This window comes from Camelus ferus, chromosome 3, assembly GCF_009834535.1.
Source record: "Camelus ferus isolate YT-003-E chromosome 3, BCGSAC_Cfer_1.0, whole genome shotgun sequence".
Taxonomy (NCBI): domain Eukaryota; kingdom Metazoa; phylum Chordata; class Mammalia; order Artiodactyla; family Camelidae; genus Camelus; species Camelus ferus.
Genome location: NC_045698.1, coordinates 24,968,684 through 24,996,113, shown reverse-complemented (window position 1 = coordinate 24,996,113; position 27,430 = coordinate 24,968,684). Strand labels below are relative to the sequence as shown.

Here is a 27,430-nt window from a genome sequence, read left to right as displayed (position 1 = left end):
TGGTGGGAATGAACATTGGTACAATATTTTAGGAGAACGTTTTGGTAGTATCTAATGAAGCTTTACATACCCTACCCTATGATCAAGGAATTCTACCCCTAGATCTATACCAAGGGAAATGCACGCATATTTCCAACAAAAAGCATGCATAAGAATGTTCACAGTAGCCTTATTTATAGTAAGAAATGGGAACAACCAGATGCCCATTAACAATAGAATGGATAGATTATGGTTTCATACAAAGAAATATTACACAGCAATAAAAAATGAAATTCTGCTACATCCAATAATATAGAAGACTCTAACAGAAGTTATGTGAAGTAAAGTAGCCAGATCCTTCCTGCCCCCTAGAAGAGAGTACATACTGTGTAATATTCAGTGCAAGAACAGGTAAAATGAATCTGTGTAATAGAAGTAAAAATAGTGATTATCTCTGGGCAGATAAGTATTGACCAGAAGGTGGTAACAGCGAATTTTCTGGAGTGAAAGAAAGGTTCTGTATGTCAGTCTTTGTTGTGGTCACATGGTAGTAGATGTATGCTGGAAATCCTTGATCTCTATAGTTAAGATCTGTGCATTTTATTTTATGCAAATTATCAAAGGGAAAAGAAGTAAATATCTCACATAGTCTCAATAAACAAGAGTGTAATGGTATCTAATTTTGTTCTTTTTTCTCTACTTTTCTATTTGTTGTAGGAGTTGTTCCACTGTACCGACAAGAAAACATAGGCTCACTGAATGTAATTAAATTCTTGAATTATTTTAGAACCCATGTTCTTTCTATTTTATAAAATAAATTTTCTTTTCCAAACTGATATATGCAAATAATTTTAAAAGTAAATAAGTACTACTAGGCTAATTTAAAATTTAAAAAGAGTTCCCTACTTCATTGCTTACCAGCTCAGCCCACTCCCTCACCCTATTTTCCACGTGCAAACAACTTCTACAATATTTGCTGTTTTATCTGGTATTTGCCTCCATTTAGTAAATATTATGCTTCTATCATTATCGGTTGACTCATCAATTTAATTTTTTCCCAATACTTACTGAGGTATACTTTGCACATTTTTTATATGTTTATTGGCAATTTGGATATACTTATTCATAAAGTGCTCTATCAAGTCTTTTTCCCATTTTTAAAATTAGGTTGGTATAATTTGCTGTTGAGAACCAAGTTTCTTCCTTTTGGAAAAGGGAATTACAAATGAAAGAATGGGGAATATTAGAAAAACCTACTGAATTGGTGTATTGAACTGAAGTAGTGTAAATTCATGATTTTTCAGTAACTAAATAATAGACATAGCTGTAGCATCTATAGGTACAGAAATAGATATGGAATCTTGGTATCTATATTCGTAACTGTTTGCTTCCTACCTCTGTCCACAGAAAGGACTACAAACAGTGGCGCTTTGTTACTAATGAGCCCAACTAGCAACCATGAGTATATTTTGGTCTAGTAGATCCTAAACTCCATGAAGGCAGGGACTGACTTAGGCATATCCCACCTTTCAGCATTAAGTTGAATTTTATACAGATTTATAAAATGGAACTGTTTATATGCACCCTGCTGGTAAATTTCAGGGCCAGGTTATAATTGCCTGGTTATAGACTAGCCTTCTGTGTCCAGCCTCAAGAGGCTGAAAACTTGCCATCTAATGTTGCTGCCACCCTTCCGTCTCTGACAACAGGTACAAATCTGCAGTGGTGGCCGCCAGCATCATCTGAAGCACCCACCCTTTGGGCCCCATCTCTGTTGGCTAGTGGGCTGGATCGACCGCATCCTCCAGGCAGGTGTGCATTGCGCTTCAAGCTCCACGCCCTCCAGCAGCCGTGGCATGAGCAGTACCTGCTCAATGTCCTCTTGTTCCTGCTGGTGGTCACCCTGGGCATCGAGTGGCTCTGTGGGAAGCTGCTGGGCCTGGTGGCCAGGTGGCTGTGTGGGGCCAGCTGAAGATGACCTGATGCCAAGAACTACCTTGGGGGTCTGTATTTGTGTGTGTGTGTAGAGGTCACCATTTTTTTGGACTCTCCCACCAGTTCTAGCAACCCCTGTTATCTGTGTCATATCTACTTGCTAATTTTGCTACAAATTCCTGCTCACTGGCTTCTTCTATGATTGGAGTTTATTTGGTACTTGTGGCCTTTTTTATTTGCCAATCAGCAAGGGCTGTTCCGTGATTCTGTCCCTGGGTAATTCGTACAAACAACCCTCAGATTTTAATCCTTGAAACTTGCCTTCCTTCTTACACATTATGTGCCTCTTTAGGGAACTCAGAGGGGAACTGAGACAACCATTCTAGCTTCCACGTGCGATGTCTTCTTAGCCTTTTCTCCTCACTCCTGCCACCATCATTTTTCATGGAATAACAGACAGACGCCATGCAAATTCTTTGCTTTTCTGTTTGCTTCTCCAGAAAACTCCCATTAAAGCCTAGGAAGCTACAAATACCCCTTTGATCAGGAAAGAATACGTTTTCATGGAGTTATCTTCCCCCTCCACCTGGCTAAGAGTCTCTGTCTTCATTGCCCAGAATTCTGTCACCAGGCATGCAAGGCGGTAAGGGAAGCTGGGCAAACCTGTGCACTGGCAGCTGCTGAGGACTAAGGGATCTGGAAGTGGGTGTCAGGTTGACTAACGTATCATGTCTGAAGGACACGACATATGGTCAAAGAATACTCTACAGTGCTGGACTCGTCAAAGCAGAATTTTCTATTCTGCTTCTGTTCTGATATTTTGTCCTGGTCTATAGTTATACACCAAAGCAGCAAACAATCTTGGACATAATGAAAATAATAACTGTGCTCTCTTGGTGATGGTCTCTGGCTGGGCCTGAGGAAGCACCTGGCTTGGAATTGGCCTTAATGACTTTCTAAGTGTGATGGGGACCACAGGCAGGGAGAGTGAGGGGACGATCTCTGTCAGAGCCACAGCCTTGATTTCTGTGCAGATGAGAAGAGGGGGTGGAATTGTAGCTGGTGATTCCAAGGACAGTACAGAGAGGGCGGTATGCTGTCCCTCAGGGGACGATTGCCATAAAGGAGTGGGAACTAAGCCTTCATGGTTTAAGGAGGGTGAAAGTTGCCTTATTTAAAGTTTTGTAGAAAACGTGATTTGCAAATGGATTCTCTTTTCAGTTAGCACAGCTCTGAGAACTTCTGTGCAAAAGAATTTGCACAAGTGATAGGGTTAAGGATCAACCTCAAAATGTCCCCACATGTGTGGGAGAATGGGGACTTTAGACTCATTAATAGGTGCTAGACTTCACCTGAGCATTCATGCATACTGTTCCCTCATTAAGCCTACCCCACTCCTTGCTAATGTCCTCCCCTTTGGCATTAAGATTTGTAAAATGCTGGCGCAGCTATCAGGACTGAGGAAGTGGAACATGCCACAAGGACTTTCTCCTTGCTTTGCCCTCCACAAACTACAGGGAATTCAATGCTATTTATACTATAAAGAAAATCAACCACCACAAGCAAAGAAAACCCACACCACACCTTCCCATAAGTGGAAGACTTAACTGTCAAATTTTAGCAGCGCTCCCTCCTGAGCTCCTGATACAAAGCATTGTGGAGACCTAGCAAGTCCAGAAAAATAGTCCAGAAAAATAGTACAGAAAAGACAAGAGGGCCATAGAAAGCCCAAGGATGAGCTAAAATTTTGCCTGGAAAATCTACATTCTGTATAAAAATCCTAAAAAAGAGTCGTGGTAGATCAAAGCTATGGCAACAGGAAAAGGACAAAAAAGCATGAGCGACCCAAGGTAGCAGCCTTGGAAATGCTTCATTTCTGAGAGAGGAGAGGGTAAAAGGGAAGGGAAGCACTCTTTGGATACTGGGTGAAAGAAAAAAAAAAAAAAAAAAAAGCAACCAGAGAAAATGTGGGACCTGCAGGACAACTAGGAAAACAGAAGTTTGGACAATATAAACCCTTAAGCCCATCACCAGGAAACAAAAGCCACACATTAAGGAGACTGTAGTTGCAGATTATCCGCACATCATTAGGTATCTACGTCTGCCTGTCACTGGATAGCGATATCATTCACTATGTTGCGAAGAGGAGGATGAATGAAATAGTGATCCTTTTCCCACTATTAAAATACTCAATTAAAATGATATGTACAGTACATGGACAGACTCATTCATATGTCTGACATGTTTCATATCTACCAAAAATGAGCAAATTTAGAATGTTTGCCTGCCTGACAATTTCTTTTTGCTCAAATGTGAAATGGCATATTGAACCTGTGGCAGATGTCTCCATTAACTGGTCCCCAAATGGACCGGGATGATGAAAACTAAGAAACTGTATTAATTATGGAAATTGATCCTTTAGGAACAAAATTGACCAAAGATCTCTTTTTTTCCCTCTTGATAACCTTATCTATTCATAGTTGAACCTATCGAGTTCAATAGACATGACATCAAGCAGATTGTCAGAGACACATCTAAAACGTGAGGATACAAGAGGGTTGGCTATAAAAAGATAGAAAAAGAGAAGTCATGTTACACTAATGGAAAAAATAAAACCTGAATAGCTAGGAATAACATCAGACAAAATAGATTAGGTGAAAAGCATTATTAGAGACAAAATTGGTATTTTCATAATGAAGGTGAGTTGTTTCACTAGGAACATATGGTACCTGACACTGTTATTGTACATGTGTTTGCATCTAAATATTGTGTTCCTATTTCTCTGATACTCATAAAATTTTAGAGTTCGTTTGAATTATGCCACCTAAAATTTTAATACCCCTGACACCTGACCCTTCACATCTCCTTCCCTGTGTGATTTTTCTTAATAGCATTTGCCATTATATACTATATATTTTATTGACTATTGTGTTTAGTATCTGTCTATCTAGCAGAACAGGAACACAATTAGCTATCGATAAAATTGCTGAATAAATTAATAAGTTTGGAGTTGGATTAAAAAATCCTTTATTTTGCTAATGCACTATGAGAGATACAAGAATAGATGGGATGGAGCCTTGTGATGCTGGCAAAGACCCACTTCTCTCTCTTTCACCACAATGGCCATGACTATGTGAAGGATGCCCAAGCATGTAAGAATGTAATGCTTTCTATTCAGGTGGAAAAATAAAGACCTGTAGATAGAAGATATAGTATAAACAGAATTCAAGGACTCACTTCAACTTGTAGACATGAAATCCATTGAAGGCTTTTGTTTTCTACTTGTTTTTAAAAATTAATTTAAAAATTTTATGAGGTATAATTGAAATACAACATTACATTAATTTCAGGTGTATAACATAAAGATTCGATATTTGTATGTATTACAAAGTGAGCACCACAGTAAGTCTAGTTAACATCCATCACCTCACATAGTTACACATTTTTTTGTTGTGGAGAGAACTTTTAAGATTTACTCTTTTAGCAACTTTAAAAGGCAAGACAGTATTATTAACTATAGTGGCCATGCTGTTCATTACATCGCCATGACTTATGTATTTTATAACTGGAGCTTTCTGCCTTTTGACCTCCTTCACCCATTTTTGCCTACCTCCCACCTCTTGCCTTTGGCAACCACCAATCTATTCCCTGTATCTATAAGCTCATTTTTTGTTTTGTTTTTGTTTTAGATTTCCCATGTAAGTGAGATCATAAGTTACTTGTCTTTCTCTGTCTGGCTTATTTCACTTAACATGATGCCCCCAAGGTCCATCCACAAATAGCAAAATTTCATTCTTTTCGTGGCTGAATAATATTCCATTATATAAATATATTTATATACTTCATCATCTTTTCACATTCATCCATTGAGGAACAGCAGCTTAGGTTGTTTCCACATCTTGGCTAATGTGAATAACACTGCAATGAACAAGGGAGTACAGATGTCTCTTCAGGATAGTGATTTCATTTCTTTCAGATAAATATTCAAAAGTGGAATTACTGGATCATATGGTAGTTCCACTTTAAATTTCTTGAGGCCCTCCATACTGTTTTCCATAGGGGCTGCACCAATTTATATTCCCACCAACAGTGCACAAGTGTTCCCTTTCTCCACATCCTCACTAACACTTGTTATTTCTTGTCTTTTTGATAATGGCCATTCTAAAAGGTGTGAATATCTCATTTTCGTTTTAGTTTATACTTCCCTGACAATCATTGATGTTGAGCACCTTTTGGCCATCTTCATGCCTTTTTTGGATAAACGTCTATTCATATCCTTTGTCCAAGGATATGTTTTTAATCGATTATTTTGTTATTGAGTTGTATGAGTTCTTTGTATATTTTGGATATTAACCTCTTAATAGATGATTTGCAACTATTTTTTTTTTTTTTTACCATTCTGTAGGTTGCTTTTTCATTTTGTTGATGAAATGTTTCCTTTGCTGTGCAGAAGCTTTTTAGTTTGATGTATTCCCACTTGTTTATTTTTGCTTTTGTTGCCTTTGCTTTGGGTGTCAAATCTTAAAAAACAGAGGCAGAATTACACGACCCCAGCTTGTGCCTGAGAAGACTCTGGAAAGATTTCTAGACCTATTTTGTGAAGCTCATTCAGAATTAGAGGTTCAGTCCTCCAGGTGACCACCTGGACTTCAGAATTAAGACTCTTAACACCTCTTCATGAATAAGTTACCTCCTTACGAGGCGTTCAGAACTATAATCCAGGAAAGGTAGGTCAAGTTCCCTTGGGGATTTGCTTAGGGAGGTCTCGAGTTGAGGACACTAGCAGAGTTTTAAGCAGGCACCTGGGGAAATGGGCCATGGGGATGGCAGTATGAAATAATTAGAGCCGTTAGGAGGTGGGGGAGCCATAAATTCGGGGAAGCGTCCATAAAACAAAGATAGGTTCAAGTCACTTGGAGGTGGAGCTGTCAGCCACGTGATTTCACAAGGTCCTTACCATTCCTGATTCAGAGTATTGTCCAGGCAGGGAGGACGAAGATTATGTTGACAGCAATGGGTTAAGGATCAACTCACTGACCCCTCCTTTCCGCTACCCAAATAGGGAGGATGAGGACAGAATATCCAATGGTGTCCGCCCTGAGGGAGGAGGGCAGGAAGGGACAAACAGAAGGGAAGACGGGCAGGATCAGCTCTTACCTTTCCCCAAGTTTCCAGACCGCGCCCTTCCTGCACTGCCTGAGCGCCTTCTGTTCCCGGCGCAACATTTTCCTTCGCCGCGTGCGCGGGACGCGGGGCGCGGGGCGCGGAGCACAGGACACTCTCAGCACAGGACACTCAGCACAGGGACTCGGCTCCGCAGCTTCAACACGGAGCGAGGATGCGGGGACAGCGGGTGCTGCTTCTCGTCGGATTCCTACTGCCTGGGCTCCTGCTTTCAGAGACCGCCAAAATCCTAACTCTGTCCCTGATGGGTGAGTGCGCGGCTAAAGATCCAGAGACAGGTCTGTCCCAGGCACCTGCGCCAGGGCTCAGCCAAACAGCCCTTGGTCCATGTGTTTTTCCAGTCTGGGCGGATTTGTTTCCCCGGTCGGCCGGCGGATGAAAAGGTGGGAGCCCTTAGTGTGGGCAGAAAAGGGGCCCTGCAGCCACCGAGGTAGACGGGATAGTTTGGAGAAAACAGGAGTACCCTCTCCTCTCTCTTGCTGCTCAGTTTACGCTCTCCATAGTGCGGAGCTGGGGCCAGAAGTTTGAGATCCAGCCCAGTGCTGGAGACCTCTGGACGCCTCCTCCAGGGCGCAGGCTGGAAATTCAGAGGCTCACAACTTCTGGAGCGCACACGATTGTGGCTAGCTAGCGTTTGCAGCCTCTTAGAGACCAAGGAAAGGTGCTCCTAGGGGCAGCACTGGTAATTTTCTGAGGCTGCATAGGAGCTAAGGTGGAGCAGGGAAGATTTTTCAATGACAATTAGGAGAGTGGAGTGTTTTCATCCAGAGGAATGTATCAAGATACAGGGGTAATCATAGGGTAATAAAGTCTTCCCTAAGACTTTATTTTAACCCACCGTGGGCTCTCTTAGACCACTTTTAGATCACTGAGACTTGGGTATCTTAGAGCTGGAAGGAACCACTGATCATCTAATCCAGTTCCCAGTATGTTTTTCTGAGCAGGAAACTAAGGGTCAGGGAAGTGAGGCGCCTATTGCAAGAGCACAGCAGACCTCCCTAATGGTACATACCAATATGTACTCAGGGTTTCTTACCCAAATACCATTCTCCCCGAGCTTCCGCTGTCACCCACCTTTCAGTGGGGGGTTTCAAAATCACTCTTTAACTCCATTCGAAATCTTTTTTCTTTTTGATTGTTTGTGGTGATAACGCAAAAGAACTCCCTCACGGCCTGAAAGTACACTGTTCTCCTTCCGCAGACTCTGAGAGGGAGCTGGTGTGGTTTGTGAAGTGCGGGAAGCCACGCCTGTGCCCCAGAATGTGCTGGGGCTCACCAAGACCCTCCGCGATTGGGTGCACCCGCCGTCACCCCTTCTTCCTGACCCCCAGGTCTTAGGATTAAAATGCGGGCAAGAGGATTTCTACTTTATTATTTCCTGTTACTGCAGATTATACAAGTCTATGTATTAAAAATTTGAGAATTAGCTACTCACTGTTTCTCTAGCTCTATACCCCTCTAACCTCAATCTCCAGACTCTTGTCATTTGCCATTATCTTCTTTCCTGATTTGGCCTCTCTGCTGCTGAGACCCTTAGATTCAAGCCAAGTCCCTGTGTTGGAGCAGTTCTAAGAGGTTAGTACGATGGAGCGCGTACCTCTCCCAAGGGTGAAGCTTTTCTTAGGATCCCAGAATTGTCCTAGGATGGGGGATGTCCCAGTCTCCCATGCATTTAGGTTCCTGCAGGTCTGCCCCACTGGCCCCACATGCAAGTTATCTTGCATGCCTTAATAGATGTGAAAAATTCAGGCCCTAACTGAAAAACTTCTGCCCAATACATTTGAATCTCAAGCATTTTGGCTCTAAGTGGTGGCCCCACATCCTTCTGCTTCAATGGCTGCTTCTTGGACTCACATTCAAGCACCCATATTTCTGGCTCCTACTCTAGCATGCCTTTCCAGAGAGAAGGATTCCAGAAATAGCTCTGGTTGATTGTCCATTAGGAACCCTTCACACTCACATGCATAGGACTGTGCCCAAATTTCCACCAGTGCAGTTGTTTCTTTAGGACACAGTGTCTCCATAAGTCCCTGGCTAAAAGGCAGTGTGCACCTTAGGATCAGGAATTCCTTAGGGCCTTAAAATAAAAAGCTTCTCACACTGACGGGAGACCAGAGTCACAAGAAGGAAACTTCTTTGATGGCGGTTTGCCACATGTCAAGGCCAGCAGACCAGCAGGCTCTGGGTGGGTGGGCGAGGGCTCACTCAAAATGAACTGGAGAGACTGACTGATGAAACTCATTTCCTCTACTTCCCACCAACTTTCTGTTTCCCTACCTGGCCCCCTCCTGGATTTATCAGCATCAATCTTAGGACTTCTTCACTCATCATTATAAAAATGAAGTTGTTCATTGTTCCTAGGTGGAAGCCATTTCCTACTGATGGACCGGATCTCTCAGATTCTTCAAGACCACGGTCATAATGTCACCATGTTTCTCCAGAGAGGAAATTTATTGCTGTCAGGTATCCTTTCTCATGAACTCTTAATTTTGTGTATTCCAGGCAAAGAACAACAATGCCTTTTGCATAGAAGGGCTTTTCAAGTAGTTTATTTAAAAAACTAAAACAATATTGTAAATTGACTATACTTCCATTTTTAAAAAGATTTAATAACACAGGAAAAAAAAATCACCCTTCCCCAAAAGTCTAAGTGGATTGAAAGAATGAAAAGGGTGGGTGTGTGCATATGTGCGTTTGTGTGTGTGTGTTTATGTAAGGTATAGGAAAACTTCTGGGCTCTGTCCACCAGGACTCCACACTCTGTAGTCCCATTTTCTCCTCCATTACTGGACTTCTACTCCATCTCAAGCAACCCTGAACACATTGTCACAGACTGCTTTGATAAATACTACTTTATAATTTGGCTTGAAAATCTGTTGACCAGATGTATTATTCATATATGAGCTTTCTAATAGGTAAGGATCACTTTTATTTTTCTATAGCATAAATGACATCTCCTCTTATGATATCTGAAATTTAAAGAAGCTTTCTCAGGGAGTCCCTTATTTGTGCAGCTAAGATCAGAATCTATCATTGAGATAATCTGTTTTCTTGACAAATCAGTGCCTGCCCATGAGTTTATGTATACTGATGTAGGAAGTGCCTAAAATCTAAAGAATTTAGCAAAAATGAGCTCATAAATTTTATCAACTCCTCTCTGTTGTCAGAGAAGGAAATGGCAGCTCTGAGAACGCAAATGATTAACTCAAAGTCACGTGGCAGGTTAATAACAGCGTTGAGTGGATTTAGGACTTTAAGCTCTGGATTGCTCAATTTGAAGTATTGCTCAGGCTTTGACTTTAAAAAAATCCATTATTAAGCAGCGTCTTTGAGGAACAAAATTCTGAGAAGTTACAAAACTTTGAAGGTGACTTCAGGCTTTGTAATTGTTCAGATTGTTAAAATAATTTTTTTCCATTGAAATTTAAGTTTTTTTTATTGCGGCAAAATATACATGCATGAAATCGACATTGTAACCATTTTTGTGTACAGTCTAGTGACTTTAAGTACATTCACATGGCTGTGCAACTATCTCTGCCATCCACCTCCAGAACTTTTTCATCATCTGAAACTGGAACTCTGTACCCATTAAACAGTAACTGCCCAGTACCCATTGCCCCAACCCCTGGTAAACACAATTTACTTTACTTCTCTAATAATTTGACTATTCTAGATACATCACATAGATGAAATCATAAAATATTTGTTCTTTTGTATCTTGCATATTTCACCTGGAATAATGTCTTTTAGGCTCATTCATGTTGTAACATGTGTCCTAACTGCATTACTTTTTAAGGCTGAATAACGTTCCATTGTATGTATATATCACATTTTGTCTGTTCACCTGTTGATGGACATTTCTGTTGTTTCCATCTTTTGGATATGTGAATAATGCTGCTATGAATATTGGTGTACAAATATCTGTTTGAGTCCCTACTTAAAACCATTTCAAACACCTTCTAGATTAAGTTCTGTTTTCTTCACTGAACATATTTTATATTCATATCCTCTTGCATCTTCCTCGACAGCAGATCTGATGAAGTAACTGTAGTGTATTAAAATTTAATTTTAAGAGTTATAGTTTAATCTAATTAAAATTTTAAATTAAATTAAGTTAAATTAAATTTTTAGGTTAAAAATAATTTTGGCATGAACGTTGAGAAATTACTGAAACTACCTTTTACCCCTTTAGCCAATAAATGTATGCCCAAATCTATAAACAATTCAGGGAGCTTATGGATCCCTTCCATTTTATTCTTAGGTTCCAGGTTTAAGTGCCTAGAGTTTCTTTCAATATTCCCTAATTGTGGGCATTCCCGAGGCTTTGAAACACTATATTCCTTCTTCACTTGAGTAGTAGATCTAGGCTAGACACCAGCAAATCAGGGAAATACATGGTTAGGTTATTATTTCTGACCTGATGCTTATTTCAGTGTATTGAAATGTTTGAGCCATTTATTAACTCCTAATCTGAGTATGTTTCCCCATCTCATTTATTTATTAACACCTTTAATAAAGAAATGGCATCAGTGCACTAAGGCAGCTGACCTTCAATCCTTAGTCTATATTTGCCTTTCCTAATGGGATTTTCCCTTTCCTATAAGTAATTTTTTTTACCAATTAGAGAACACCCTTCAGTGTTTTAGGGTAAGTTTAGTATTGCTGAATTCTTTTTGTTTTTGCCTGCCTGAGAAGATGTTTATCTCTCCTTCTGTTCTAAATGATAATCTTGCTTCAGAGAGGGTCCTAGGTTGCAGAGGCTTTTTTTTCAGCAGTTTGAATATATCATGCCACTCCTTTCTGACCTGCAAAGTTTCTGCAGAGAAATCAGCTGATAGCCTTATGGGCAGTCCTTTGTATGTGACTTGTTTTTGCTCTTACTGCCTTTAGAATTTTCTCTTTATCTTTCACTTTTGCCATTTCAATTATGATATATCTTGGTGTGGGTCTGTTTGGGTTTATCTTGTTTAGGACCCTCTGTGCTTCCTGTACCTGGATATCTTTTCCTTCTTTAGGTTTGGAAAGTTTTCAGCCATAGTTTCTTCAAATGCATTTTCAATGCCCTTCTCTCTCTCTTCTAGAACCCTTATAATGCAAACATTGGCATGGTTAATATTATCCCATAGATCACATATGTTGCTTTTTTTTTTCAATTTGTCTTTCTGTCTACTGCTCTGATTGGATGATTTCCATTATTCTATCTTCCAGATCACTTTACATGTTCTTCTTTGTCATTTAGTCTGCTACTTACTGCTTCTAGAGGGCTTAAAAAAAAAACTCAGATATTGAATTCTCTATTTTTGATTGAGTATTATATTATATTATATTATATTATATTATATTATATTATATCCTTAACCCTAGTTCCTTGTTCAAATAATCTGCTTAGATCAATTTTCTTTCCTAATTCAGTTAGCATTTTTATTACCAACATTTTGAATTCATTGTCTGGCAGATTATTTATCCCTGTTTCATTATTTTTTCAGGGGTTTTCTCTTGCTTTTCAATTGAGAGTAGTTCGTCTGCCTTTTCATTTTACTTAACTTTCTCTGTCTCTATGAATCATGGTCTTGAAGAGCTGATCTCTTGTGGGAGCATCCCTAGGTACCAAATGTGCCAGTGCCTTTGATGGGAGGGCTGGATTTGATGTGGAGGCCAGTCATGTCTTTCCTCCAGGTGTGCTGACGGTCATCACCTTGGTAGAGGAAGAGCTGGTGTTGGAGGAGGCTGTACAGGTTGTGAGATGGGACTTCCTCTCTGCTCAGTGGCCATTACTTGCCTGTCAGGAGTGGGGTTTACTCTCAAGTTGCTAGTGTGGAAACCTTAAGGGTCAGCTTATGCTGGCTCTGTTCTCTGTAAGCGTGTGTTTTCCCTTCTTCTCATGCTGGGGCCTTTACCCCAAAGAAGGGGAGTATCGAAGCAAGTGGGGCTTGGGTGCTTACAGAGATCTGATGCACTGCCTGCTTGGGGGTCTGCAGCTCCGCCTAGATGCAGCCAGGATCCTGTCTGTTCCCCTCCTGTGGCTGCCTCAGATCTAGTGCTAGGCTGCTGGCGTGGAGTGGGCGGGGCCAGAGCAATTGCTTGACTGGGACTGGAGAGCTTGGCACGGTGGCTGTGGGAGTTCAAGTGGCCACGCTGCCGTCAGAAGTCTGGGCTGCGTCTGGTGTGCCATCTGAGTAAGCACCAACAGTGGCTACTGCTTCCCACCTGGGCCACATCCTGGGGTCCTGGGTCACCTCTGCATCCCTAGACTGAGTCTTTTCCCAGATCCTGGCCACCCTAGATCCAGTGCCAGGCTGTGGTGTGGAGTGAGTGAGGCTGGGTGTGTGCTCGGCTCAGACTCAGAGTGCAGCACGGTGGCGGCCGCTAGGGCAGACCACTCTCCACCCTGTCTGGGGCCAGCCAGCACCCGCACACTCCTCACAAGTGGAGGCTAGGCTTCTCCAGCCTTTATGTATGTCCCAGAGGCTCTCCAAGCAGCCGGGGCAGAGGGGAGGACTTTTCTCCTATGCATAGGACATTAGGGCTAGGACACCCAGTCTGTGGCTTGACTTGCTCGCTCCTGAGGGTGAGTGTCCACCTGTGCAATCTCCTGTTTCCTCTGAGTTCCCTCCCGGGGCGCAGATCCGAACGTGGGGCTTTCCTTCCTGTCCTACCTGATGATGTGTGTCTCCTTCTTATGTCCTTGATTGTATAGAAGTCCTTCTACTAGTTTGGTTAGTTATTCACGAGAATTGTTCCACATGTATGTATATGTATATTTTTGATGTGTTTGTGGAGGGAGGTGAGCTCTACATCCTCTTACTCCCCCATCTTGATCTCCCTCCTCAATATTGTCTTTATATATTTAGGTGCTCCTATATTAGGTTAATGTATGTTAATTAAGGTTATATCCTATTCTTGTGTTGATCCTTTTATCATTATATAATGCCCTTCTTTGTCTTTTGTTATAGACTTTGTTACAAAGTCGATTTTGTCCTGTGTGAGTAGTGTGAGTAGTGCTACTCAGCTTTCTTGTCATGTCCATTTGCATGAAATATCTTTTCCCACCCCCTCACTTGCAGTCTGTGTGTGTCTTAGCTCTCAAGTGCGTCTCTTGTGGGCAGCTTGTAGATGGGTCTTGTTTCTTTAATCCAATAGCCACCCTATGTCTTTTGATTGGCGCATTATTCCATTGACATTTAAAGTGATTATTGATAGGTATTTATTGCCATTCTGTTACTTGTTTTTTGGTTGTTTTTGTGGTCCTTCTCTGTTCTTTTCTTCTTTAGTCTTCCCTGTGGTTTGATGATTTCTTTAGTAGTATGCTTGTGTTCCTTTCTCTCTACTTTTTGTTCTATATGTATCATAAGTTTTTGATTTGTGGTTACCATGGGTTAGGGTAGGGTTAGGGTTAGCCAAATCAATGACTGCCAAGTATTTCCCAGTAGATCCTTGAATAGAGTCGGTTATTTCACTAAGATTGGGTATGGGAGCTGCGCTGTGTAGGCCCACCATTAATCTGTTCCCAATCCCTACACAGAGCTGAGTGAATGTCATGACTGATGTAGGCACACACGTATTAAGAGTATGAAAGGTTTATTATTCAAATAACATGGCCTTATTTTGGGAAGAACAAGGCAGGTTCCCAAGCACCTAAAAAATAGCTGTGTAGAGTAGGGAGGGATAACTAGCTTTAGTTTTTACTGTGGGTAAGGGGTTGGGGTATAGTTAGGGTTCTCCCTATTGTCTTAACCTGCATGGTTTGAAACTTCCACTTAGGGCCAGAGGAGGGAGCATGTGGACTTTCTTATCACTTTGCCCAAATTAGACTCAGAAGAGGGAAAGGGAGGTAGGGCTTGAAGCCTGCCAGCAGTCAAACATCAAAAATAGACTCAGACTTTTTATTACACATGGGTCATTGGGAAGAAGTCAAGCTGGTGAGTAGCAGTGCAGAAGAATACTATTTTAATTAAGCCATTCAGTATTTTTCACTGAATCACAAAACTATTTGGATGTATCACTTTAAATAATGAAGTTGAATTTTTCTAAAACAGAACGAGCAGAGGCTCTGGAATCAACCTTGACAAATTGTCTTAAACTAATTAACTTTGTTTTCTCAGCAGTAAAATGAGACAAATAGCTATACATTCAATGAAAGCTTTAAATGAAAGTTTCCATAGCTTTAAATAGAAAAGCATTCCTGAATTATTGGAAGGTTCTCAATAAACACTTTCAGTATACGGGATTGAATGAGAAAGCAACCAGATGGAACAAAAATAGTTCAAAAGACAAAGATTCAAATAAATACAAAATTATGGCCATAATCAAATGTTGGTATTATCACGCTGTTAATCCATGTTGTGTGACATATTTATCTTACTTAACCCATTGGTGTTTTCTTAGGTTTTAAAGAGGGTGAGAAATCATACAATGTCATTAACTGGCTTCTACCTGAAGATTTTAACAAGGAATTTAAGAAGTCCTTTGATTTCTTTATGGAAGAAACTTTGGGAGGCAGGTAATGTTTTAAATTGTTTGAACTAAGGAGTCAAAATGTTGGTAATATAAGTGAATGGGTGGATGCTTGTACTGAGGATTTGACAAAGGGATGGTTGGATGAATGGAGAGAAGGAGGGAGGTGGGGCTGGATGATGGGTGAATATTGGGTAAACAAGTGTTTCACACCAAATCATCCATTCCAGCCACTGGAGATTTTTCTTGCTCTGTGCTTTCTCTCTTCCATTGTAAACACAAAGGTACTTGTGTAGCAAGTTGGGGGTAGCTTCTTTTGGGACTTCTTCGCAACACTTCACTTAAAATTTTTGTCTATATTCTCACAACACAGAAGCATAGGCACCTTAACCTCTCATTGTTGGTAGCTAAATTAAAGATATCTTTTCCACTTATTTTTCTTCCTTTATCCTCACATGTATCTAGGGGAGACTTTTAAACAATGGTTTTGTAGAAGTTGAACATCTGGCCATGTAAAGCCCTTTTAAAAAGCAATCAACCTTGTGCAAAATAAGACATGAAGCTGATTCCTGTCGACTAAAAAAAAAAAGAAACATGCACACTGTGAGAGTTGTGAGTCAAGTTTTATTTGGGGCAAAATGAGGACTGTAGCCTGGGAGACAGCATTTCAGACAGCTCTGAGGAACTGCTCCAAAGAGGTAGGGGGAAGGTCAGTATATGAGTGATTTTGGTGAAGGGGGGTACATGCAATCAAGGACACGTTTTTTTGCAGGAGGTTGCTGCTAGTCGTGAGGAACAGAGGGCTCCGTTGATGATTTTAGTGTTTTTCTAGCTATGAGATGATGCAAGAATTTTGACTCCTAAAATCTCCTCTGGAAAATATCTAACAATCTGAAGGCCTGGTCTGCCAGTTTTCCCAGAGCACAGAGCACCTCATTCCTGATCTCCACCCTGAATGCCTTTCAGGGTGTGTGCAGCAGTTCATGATCCAATCCCTATAGAGGTAGATGGCAAGGGCCAGCGTGATTCATTCCTTATAGAGACATTTGGCAAGTGCCAGTCTCTAGCTGGCTCTCTTTTTGTTTCATCTGGAGTGGAAAGGAACACATAACTCCTTAATCTTAGACACAAAAGTGGAAAGGCAGAAGAGATCCATGTCTACCTTGGGTAATGACAGAAGACTCATTCCCTCTTTTTTTTCTTGAAAATCTACTTGCTAATCAAGGTAACTGCTGAAATCTGACTATTTCCAGAAAGCCTCCATTCCTCACTCAAACTGGAAGACCACAGTCCCTCTGGTATAGGTCTGATCTAACCTACGCCTGACACTTAATCTATATTGTCTCATGATGTTAGTTATATACTATATGATTTGTCTACTCCCCCCTAATTTAATATTTTTGAGGACAGATATAGGTAACCATGCATTCTTGAAATTTTTTCTATTTATTAGCTAAATTTTAACTATGATTAATGAGCTATATTCTAGGATTTTTATAGCATTACTGAAATTATCCCAAAATTTTGGTAACCACTCCTTTGTTATGTGAAATCCTTAAAAATACACTGTAGAAGATGATTTGAGCTGGTCACTCCCATTGTATGACTTGAAGTTAACCCTAAGAATTAGATAGAGACCTGCATATTGCTAATGATGTCTCAGTCTCTGGACCTTCTCTGTCTGAGGTGCAACAGTGCAGTGGTGCATAGTTATAGCTATGCCAGAATACTGGTTCTCTTGGTCCTTCAGGTAGCCAGGAGGCCTCTGATGTCTTGAGTCCTTGCATTTGTTAGCTCTGGTACCTTAAAGTGCAGATGGCTGTCCTCATCTATTTCCCCATATGTTGTACAAACAGGAAACAGAGCCATATTCTATCCAGGCAGTGATGGGAAAGCATTGCAGGAAGACAGGTTCCTAGAATAATCCCACAGGCAATGTCTTCATTACATGTCAGTAAGCTTTGCCATTATCTTCTCTGGATGCCTCAGCCTGCATTGAAGTGGAAAGACTAACGTGTTTCAAAATCAGGATTTTTTTCTTTGCTTAATCTGTGGGCATAGAAACCTGAAATTCCCACTTTTAGCTGAGATTTTGAGTTCTAATATGACCAAAGATTCCCTTGGGTGAGGAAATCTGCCATACATGATTACATAGTAATTTTTTAAAAAATAGCTTATATTGTCAATATGTATGGGATGGTGCCACCAAGTGACTTCCACAGTTTTGCTAAGTGAACAAGAAAACCATTCATAAAGAACAGTTCAGTATGTAAATGAAGTTTAAAGAGAACATCACAGAATTTATCAAGTAGAAAGAGATCTCTGAGGTCTGCCATGGGCCCAGAGTCCCACTGATGGGAATTAGTTTTCAGTTGGCATAATTCATCTGTGCCCGCGAATTTCAGGAATTGAGAGTTCAAACATATATTTTCTAAGAGCTGGCACAGACAGTGCTGGGGATTTGGATAAGCGAGGAAAGGGAGAGAGAAGGAAGGGGACCTTCTCGAGAGCAGAACATCTGCCCAGAGTGACCGGAGAGAGGGTACTGATCTATGAACAGTGGTCAACTAAGATGGGTACTGCTAGGTGTGGTCTGTCTTTCCTAGGATATTTCCTTTGTAGCCCAAGATTCTTTTATGTATTGTGGTATTAACACCTCCAATGAATATTTATCATTTATTATTATTTCTTCTTACAGAAGCACATTTGAGCACTATTTCAATATTTTGGAACAACTAGGGCTTCAGTGCAGTCATTTGCTCAGGAGACATGATATCATGAATTCTTTAAAGAATGAGAACTTCGACTTGGTGGTAGTTGAAACTTTTGACTACTGTCCTTTCCTGGTTGCTGAGAAGCTTGGGAGGCCATTTGTGTCCTTTCTCCCTACCTCATTTGGCACTGTGGACTTTGGGCCACCAAGCCCCCTGTCTTATGTTCCCGTATTCCATTCCTTGTTAACTGACCGCATGGACTTCTGGGGCCGAGTAAAGAATTTCCTGATGTTCTTTAATTTCTGCATGAGGCAACGGCGAATCCACTCTGCCTTTGACAAGACCATCAAGGAGCATTTCCCGGAAGGCTCAAGGCCAGTTTTGTCTCATCTCCTAAAGAAAGCAGAGCTGTGGTTTGTTAACTCCGACTTTGCCTTTGAATTTGCTCGGCCCCTGCTTCCCAACACCGTGTATGTTGGAGGCTTATTGGCCAAACCTATTAAACCAGTGCCACAGGTAAGTCAAGCTTGAGCCCCTGATATGGATTTCACGCAGAGGTCCTCGGGGCAGAGCTGGCGGCTGCCCCCGCCACTGGGATCCTGGGTACAAGGTGAGGTAAGTGAGACACCAGGCCACACTTTTACAGGAAGTACTGACTTTCACTGTCATGCGAGCGCAGAGTTAAGACTTAGACAACTCTGAGATTGACCTCCTTAAATACTATACCCGGGGCCCTCTCTTGCCTCACTGCAGTCCTGGCCCTGGTTGGATAAGCCTTTTGGTAAGTTGATGTTTACATTTTCATTGTGCATGATCATATCATGCAAGAATTGTTAAGGGGATGAGTTACTGATGGAGAAACACACAACACTGTGAGACAGGGTGTGATCAAGGCGGAACTGTGCGGGACCCATAGTGAGAATGCAGGCATTGTCTCCAGCATCCCCAGACTGTAGAGCCCTGGTCCTTAACTCCACCTGGCCTCCTGATTTGACTGATCTGGGGTCAGGCCTGGGCATTGTAAATTGCAAAACTGTCCAATCCGTTTGAATGCATAAGACTCAGAACCACTGCTGCAGAAGTTTTCTAAATGGGAGGAAAGCTAAGATGAATTCCCTGCCTCTTACCTATCGTCACAGGCTTGCAATTTTGTGGAATTTATCTTTTTTACTCTCTTGCCACCCAGAGGGAAGTATGATGACCTGCACTTTTATAAATGCGGGGACAGAGGCTCAGGTGGTACACGTGGCTCTCCCACTACCATTTATTTCAGAGCCGCAAAGAGCCCTGATTTGGCCTGAGCTACTGACCTTGCACTGAGTGAGCAGGAAGAGCTGGGGAACGATCCACGGGCTAGATGGACTCTGAGTTGATGGCAGGATTTTTTTGAATGGAGCTGGGAGGGAATATGTTCTGGATGGAGATAACAGGGGCCCCAAAGTGTGAAAATAGACGTGAGATGTTTCTGGGTTCCCTGGGTGATGCTGGCTGGATGAGGGAGTGGAAGATGCCGTCGTACAAACACAGCCAGGCTGGTGGAAGCTTCACCTGACAGGAGGGCAGGCCAGCCTTGGCCATAGGGCAGGGGGAGGGAGTTGTTAAGCAAGGGCATATTGGGAGTAAGGATTATAATGGTTGTGAGATAACAGAGGCTTTATTCAAAACATTTTCTCCTCTGCGTTTTCCAATTTTTATGTAATGGTTTTACATTGCTTTTAAATTATAACAGGATGACAACGCTGTTGTCAAACTGGTCCTTTAAGATGGTAAATCAGGCAGTGTTATGGGAGATGGAATCAACCCCATAGGGTAAAGGTCTAGGAGCTGGGGTTCAGGGAGCCACAGAAGTCCAGAGAGAGTCAGGATCCAGAGAAATATTTGGAAGAACTGACAAAATGTGTTAAAGCCAAGATCACAACATTAGGTCACAACTGTCCTTCAGAACTGCCTGGGGGACTTGAAAAAATAAGCTGTCCAGGTCTGGGACTGGGACTGGGCATTTCTGCTTTTACAAACATCTTCCCACGTGAATATGCTGTGCAGTCATGTGACTGAATCACTGAGGTAGGAGATGAACTGCGCAGATCAGTGACTAAGAATATTGTGAGATGTGGGAGGAAGCACGCTGCTTGCTGCATTGGGTGCGGTGGCTGCTTACCTTCCCATTCTGCCTCCACTTCTGATGCCAGAGGCTTCTCCCAGCTTCTCCACTCTGGCCTCCAGATGTGCCACCTCCCTCTGCTAGACCCTGCCTGTCTACTCGTGTTCTTCCTTTCCCTACTGCTTCTGGTCTGACTTTGGAAGACACCCGAGTGGCCACGTCTCCATGGACCTAAATGACGAGAGGGTCTAGGATGGTCCTGGCTCTAGGTCAGGATTTCAAAAATGAAAGCTATTTCCAGCAACACAATGGGCATGAGCACAGCACAGGGAGAGCTGGCTGTCTCAGAGGCTGTGAACACAGTTTCAGGACAGTGAGCTCTAGGAAGGACAGGGGAGTGTATTCAGTAAACAGCTGGCTTTCATTTCATGGCTGTCTAAGCATTCCTGAAAAACACCACGCTCCTTTCCTTTCTTACCTCTCTCCAGGAATTTGAGAATTTCATCGCCAAGTTTGGAGACTCTGGTTTTGTCCTTGTGACCCTGGGCTCCATGGTGAGTGTCATTCAGTCCCAGGAAGTCCCCAAGGAGATGAATGCTGCCTTTGCTAGTCTCCCTCAAGGGGTGATATGGAAGTATAAAGCTTCCCATTGGCCCAAAGACATCAAATTGGCAGCAAATGTGAAACTCGTGGACTGGCTTCCTCAGAATGACCTCCTGGGTAAGGACTGCCCAGAATTGCTTCTTTCTTCTCATTTACAAGTCTTTGGGCTCATTAAGTCTCTGATCTCTAGCTGGATCACTTCATCAGCACAAGGTAATTCTTTAGAGGGCTGGAGTTGGGCAGCCAGTTGGAGCTCTTAGGGAATCAGAATATACTTCCTATGAGACCACATGCCACAACCGCAATCTCCCCTTCATTCTTTTCTATCTGAGGCCTGATATCTACAGCCATCAAAGTCACATTGACCTACTGCCTTTGGTCTTGGGTGAGGTCACCCAAAAGTAATCCTAAACAACCTGTGATTTCTGAGAACACATACCAGGGGGCACATTGCCACTCTATTTGGTGGCTTCATGAGCACCTGTTCATCCATGTTCCCGTACACACTCACACACAGACACACTCACATTTCAGTACATCTTCCTTAACTATTAAGGTGTGAGCAACTCATACATTCATGACATTGATGCTAATATACCTGAATGTCAAGCTGAGCAACCTCATAGCCAGTTATTTGGCAGACTGAGTCTCTGATACCAGAGGACTTCCTCCCCTCAACAGATTATCTTTGCCCAGAGCTGCTTCTTAGTTACCCCTCACTGCCATAGCCACTGACTGGATCAGAGGCTGGTAACCAAGACTATGACAAAATAATCTGTAGAATTAAAAAAAAAACCAGATTCCTGTTTCCACTTCTACAAATGTATTTCTTTAAGTCTGGGCTGTGGAATATGATTCTCATTTCAAAGAAGAAACGAGGAGGCTGTGATGCATAACCCAGTTGACTGACACAAGCTGAACTCTTCACCATCAACAATCATTTTACTTAGCTCTAAATAAGGATGGGATGGAGAGGCTGGACTTGCAATACTGAGGTGTAGAATCCAGTCTTTGCTTTCAAGGGGTTTCTCATATATTTAAAGAGACAATACATACAGTGTAAGTTTTATGAGTGCTACATGAGTTTTGATGTCAATGAATGTATCAGGAATTCAGAGAAGATGGCTTTTAATTGTTGGGTGAGAAAAGTTTGCTCAGAGAGAGACAGACATAGGGGAACACAAAGAGAAAACAGATGAGAGAAGCAAAGAGAGGCATTGGGGAGATAGAAGGATGGATGGGTGGGTATATGCCTTGCTTAGAACTATTCTCAACAAAACTCCCTGGGTTCTGAGCCTCCTCTGGGTTTTGGCTGAGGCAAGGATTCTCTATACAGGGGGAAGTCTTGGAATCCTTGGCTGTGTAGCAAGCAAAATCATCTTTTACAGTGGCTCTAGCATCCCTTAAACTTTCCTTGGTATTTTCTTTTGCCTTTTCTGCTTATCCTGGTGTCCTGAAACTTCATCCTGAAATATTCTGCTCTTTTTCTTATTTGCAACAGGTCACCCTCACATCCGACTTTTTGTCACCCATGGTGGGATGAATAGTGTCATGGAGGCCATCCAACATGGTGTGCCCATGGTGGGGATTCCTATCCTTGGAGACCAGTATGAAAATATGCTCCGAGTTGAAGCCAGAAATTTTGGAGTCTCTATCCGGTTAAAGCAGTTGAAGGCTGAGACACTAGCTCTAAAGATGAAGCAAGTCATGGAAGACAAGAGGTATGCTGTTCTCTGGGCTTGTGGTTACTTACACTGAATGAAGACATAAACCACAATGGGCACCACGTGGGTCTTTTTGCAGTAAAAGCTGAAACTTCCAGGACACAGAATAATACGTGTGCACTTTTATATGTTAGCAGTTTTAGCACTAAGCATGGATTTTTGCATGCAGGTATCAGTACGAACTTGTCAAGGGGACCCAGCTGAACAGTGACAAGGCCCAGACAACAGCTCTTGGCGCTTGAAAGGCAGTCTTTTGTGCATATGGTGAAAAGTGTGTGTGTGTGTGTGTGTGTGTATGAGAGAGAGAGAGAGAGATACAAGTTCTCTAAGACTTCTGAGACCACTTGAGTAAACACCTGACCTGTGTCTCCGCCAACAGGTACAAATCTGCTGTGGTGGCTGCCAGCATCATCAGGCGTTCCCACCCCCTGACCCCCGCCCAGCGGCTGGTGGGCTGGATCGACCACATCCTCCAGACAGGGGGCGCGGCGCACCTCAAGCCCCATGCCCTCCAGCAGCCGTGGTATGAGCAGTACCTGCTCGACGTCCTCTTGTTCCTGCTGGTGGCCACCCTGGGCACCGCGTGGCTCTGTGGGAAGCTGCTAGGCCTGGTGGCCAGGTGGCTGTGCGGGTCCAGGAAGCTGAAGAAGGCCTGATGCCAAATGCAGTCTTGGGGGCATTGTTGGGGAGCCCCTGGCTCTCTGAAGGCCTCCCTCAGCACTGTCCACCCCTGGTGTCCTCCCCTCGCCTCTACTTACAGATGGCATACCGACTGCTCTCCACTCTTTTCTGCCTCTGTTTAGAAATCCTTAGGGTGAACCCGTACTGCTTTTGAAAAAATTGTAGTTAAATATACATCCCATAAAATTTTCCTTTTTAACCATTAAGTGACGGTTCAGTGGCATTAAGTGCTTTCACACTGTTGTGCAACTATCACTCCCAACTACGTCCGGAGCTTTTCTCATTTTTTGAAACTAAAACTCTGCGCACATTAAACAGTAACTCCTCCTCCTCCCTCGCGGTCCCTGCGCGCAGCGCTCTGCTGGCTCCTCCTCCCTGTCCGGAAGGCTTCTCAGCCTCTTTCCCAGTTTCTCCTTCTTTCACTTTTCACGAAACTCACGTAATTATTTGGTCAGTTCTTCCACGTGGGCCTTCCTCTTGCATCTCCTTTTCATCCTACCTCACAGCTCAGGATGCCCAGCTCCTGTCCTGCAGGTCGGCAGGGACAGCCCCTCCCAGGCCCCCATCGTTGGTCTGTGCCCCGAGTCCCCTCCTGCACAGAGCACCCCCTTTGCTGGTCAGGCAGGAGCCTGCCTTTGGTCCACTGCTGACGGCGTTTGTGTCCCACTTTTCACACTTCCCTCCTCAAGATTCCCGCTTGAATGAGTGTGGTCACGGAGACCTAAGTGGAGGAATGGAACCTGTGTGCAAGGAAGGCTTGGGGGCCTCAGGTCCGGTGGCTATGGCCCTGCCATGAACTCTTGATTTACTAAACATTCCATCTGTCACACCCACGTAGTAGAGAACACCCCTACATGGCAACCCCTTAGGGATTACATTCGATTCACAGTAACAGAAACAAGAAAAAGTGCAGCTTAAACTCTAGGGTTTTGAACTGTCTGTTTGGTGTTTCTTTCTTCAGCAAAACCTGGTTGCAGCAAGGAGTGCTGGTTTAGTGGCTCTTTTATGTTTACAGGTTTCTCTTTTCTCTCTCCCTCCATGTATGTGTATATTTACAATTTTATTATTATTTTTTTAAACTTTTGTTCTTTCTTCCTAAATTCAAACACAAAACTGTCTCTTTTGTATATGGCTTTCATTGAAATGTTTCATCTTCAAATGATTATATTCTCATAGTTGCTTCTTCTTTCTCAGGTGGAATTAAATTCCTCCCTAAAATTTTGAAGTACATGGTATCTGATGGTTAAAAATATAGAGAGGAAATGTTAGACGTATAAAGTGGCTCCGAGAGGACCATAGTTTTTGATTGCTCTAGGTTCGTTAAACAGATCGTGGGATGATTAAAAAGAAAATTGGCACAGCTGCTAGAAATACTTCCTGCAGAAATAGGGAGGGTCCACTTGCTAATTCTAGCAAAAGATTTTCTTTAGAAGTCTGCATAACTGAGTGCCTGGTGTCTACCTACACTATGAGTTCTGAATCTGCAAGGATGTCACACATAGCCAGGGGCGTGTCACATGCAGAAATGCGTGTGTGTGTGATGTAAGGTTTTATTTGTACAATTCTAGTGAAAGCACTTGAAATGGTCTGTGGCAACAGTCCCTCGAAAGGCAGGTGTGAAGCTCCCTTGTGTTGTGTTTGGAATCAAAAGCTACCATTTGATGTCCCAGTGACCAACACAGGGCTCCCTGACTGCTAACTCCCTCCCCCACCCAGCAGGAAGCTCTCCCTTAACAACTGGTAAGTCATTGGGGCCAACTCGGTGGCAGGTGCTTCCTTAGGCCCACCCTCACTCCTGAAATCTGATCAGCTGCAGCCAGTGAGCTGTGGACAACGATGCCTCTAGTTTGTTCCCTCCAAGCATCCTCCACAGGCCCGCCACCAAGGTCTTGGGGACCTGGAAACCTGATCTCACAACTCCCTACTTGAAACCCTCTGTTGGCTCCCACTGCTCAGAATACAGGGCCTCTGGGATTTATCTCTGCTTACCACTGTCGGTCCATATTCAGTGACCCTCCCCTTGCCCATTTCCAGTGAACAAAGAGAAATTATGCTGACACTTGTTAACCCTGTCAAGGTAGACTTTATCCAAGATTATTACAACAGGGAAGAGAAACTGGAATCCGAGTGCAGCAGGGGCAGCTGGGGATTCATAGCCAATAAGCAGAATGAGGGAGTGTTAAAAAAATTACTTAATGATTCTGACAAAGGTGGTGAGGAAGGCCTCATTCGTGGGGGTGGGGTGGGGATTATCTTGATGGGTGTAGGGATCAGTACATCATTGCCCTGCAGTGGGGGAGAGAGATTGGACTCAACTCTAACAAAACAAAGAAAAGTGGGGATTTTAGCCAAGGGGGTGAGTAGGGGTCAGTGAATGGAAAATTACTGTGAAGAGACATCAGCAGTAAAGGAGAGATTCTAGCTAAATTTGCCCGCAGGATTCTTGCTGAGAGGCAGGCCGGGGTGATCAGACCTCACGTGGGCGACAGTAAAGGATAAGGAACTAATAATGAGACGGAACCATAGGTATCAACATGGAAAGATGTCCAAGTTATAGCCGAGTGGGGGAAACAAAAGTTGTGTGACACTATGTATAGTGTGATTCCATTTATAAATGTTTAGAGGAACTGAAAGAGACTTACAAAATACCCGCAGAGGATTCTGACATACGTGTGCATAACCTTTGCCCAATGAGATCTCCTAAGAGTCTGATTCTTAAATTCTAGTCCTGACTCTACCACACTACTTAAGCGTTTCGTGCCTCAGTTTCTTTTCTTTTTTCCTTCCAGTTTTACTGAAATATAATTGGCATACAGCGCTGTGTACATTTAAGCTGTACAGCATACTGGTCTGACCTTCTTCCATCATGAAACGATGACTACCACACATCACCTCATATACAAAACTAAAGAAATAGAAAACAAGATTTTCTCCTGTGATGGGAACTCTTAGGATTTGCTCTCTTAACTTTCATATATAACATATAGCAGTGTTAACTATATTTATCATGTTGCACTTTACATCCTTAGTACTGAGTTAGCTTATAACTGGAAGCTTGTGCCTTTTGACTACCTTCATCCAACTCCTCCTTCCTGCAGCCCCACTTTTGGTGACCACAAATCTGATCTCACAATTGCCTTCTGAACACAGTCCTTTGGATATTTGTGTTGTGGGGATGAAGAAAAAAAAAGCTGCAAAAAATTTTGTACTCTATTGAGTAGTTTTGTTTTTCACAGTTGGTGGATTACTACATCAGAACCTTCTTTCAGAGCACAGTACAACTGAGCAAATCTGTGACTATACCACAGAGGCTGAGAGTCAGATTTCTTAACTTTGAAAAGGGGACTTCCAAATACGGAAATGGGAAGATTAGACTCATTGCTGTGGTTGGCATTAAAATTGAAGGCATCAGTGTGAATTTATAATCTTTATAAACTAAATATAAATATAGCTATATAGAGAGGATATAATATGGTATTTATATTCAAATCTATATCTATGTATTTCATAACTCTGTCCATTGGAAAGGGATATAAACAGTCGTGCTTCATTAGCAGTGAGCATTCTGAGCAACCATATGCAGATTTCTAAATACCATTCCCTACTGAAAAGTTTGCTTGAGAACTGGATGATTTTAAGACAGAGACAAGGAAAGTACAAGATGAGTCTGGAAATCATGTGCAAGAAAGAAAGAAAAAGCTCTAAAATAAATAATGATGGTAAGAGTATATTCCATTGAATAGATATAGACCCAGGAATTAATACTGATAATAAATAAATAGCTATAGACAGATAGATAATTAAATAGATAGGGTAGAAGGCAAAACTTTTTGTAACAAACTTTTTATATGCCATACAGTAAATGAAGAAAGAGAATGGAGTTAACAATCATTAATTTGCCAATACAGTAAAAATTTATTTAGGCAAGAAGTAGAAAAGATGATAAAATGAGTGAGTGAAGTTTGCTGAAGAACAGAGTGTTTACACAGTTTCAAAATGTCTCCCTACAACTTCTTTCCTAATTTAGGGTAAAAATAATAATTTTAAAGTTGGAA

General features: G+C 42.3%; 1 protein-coding gene across 2 annotated transcripts; it reads left to right on the top strand.

Moving 5' to 3' along the window:
* Positions 1–6,966: 6,966 nt before the first annotated feature.
* Positions 6,967–24,498, top strand: LOC102523076 (UDP-glucuronosyltransferase 3A1). 2 transcript variants are annotated; one of them, XM_014559674.2, is made up of 8 exons: positions 6,967–7,346; positions 8,636–8,673; positions 9,460–9,561; positions 15,484–15,598; positions 18,251–18,782; positions 20,856–21,087; positions 22,472–22,691; positions 23,074–24,498. In XM_014559674.2, exons 1-8 carry the CDS (start codon positions 6,982–6,984, stop codon positions 23,348–23,350), a joined length of 1,881 nt encoding a protein of 626 aa, XP_014415160.2. In that variant the 5' UTR covers positions 6,967–6,981; the 3' UTR covers positions 23,351–24,498. The 2 variants fall into 2 exon arrangements, with proteins under 2 accessions (XP_014415160.2, XP_006185190.2); XM_006185128.3 differs by lacking the exon at positions 8,636–8,673 and having other exon boundaries at positions 7,103–7,346.
* The last annotated feature ends 2,932 nt before the right edge of the window (positions 24,499–27,430 follow it).

Excerpts from the sequence above, each read along its gene's own strand:
- LOC102523076 (XM_014559674.2), top strand. The coding sequence starts at position 6,982 with ATGAGGACAGAATATCCAATGGTGTCCGCCCTGAGGGAGGAGGGCAGG. Across the intron at positions 7,347-8,635 it reads CCTAACTCTGTCCCTGATGG|ATTCAAGCCAAGTCCCTGTG; the intron begins GTGAGTGCGCGG and ends TGAGACCCTTAG. Across the intron at positions 15,599-18,250 it reads GAAGAAACTTTGGGAGGCAG|AAGCACATTTGAGCACTATT; the intron begins GTAATGTTTTAA and ends TTCTTCTTACAG.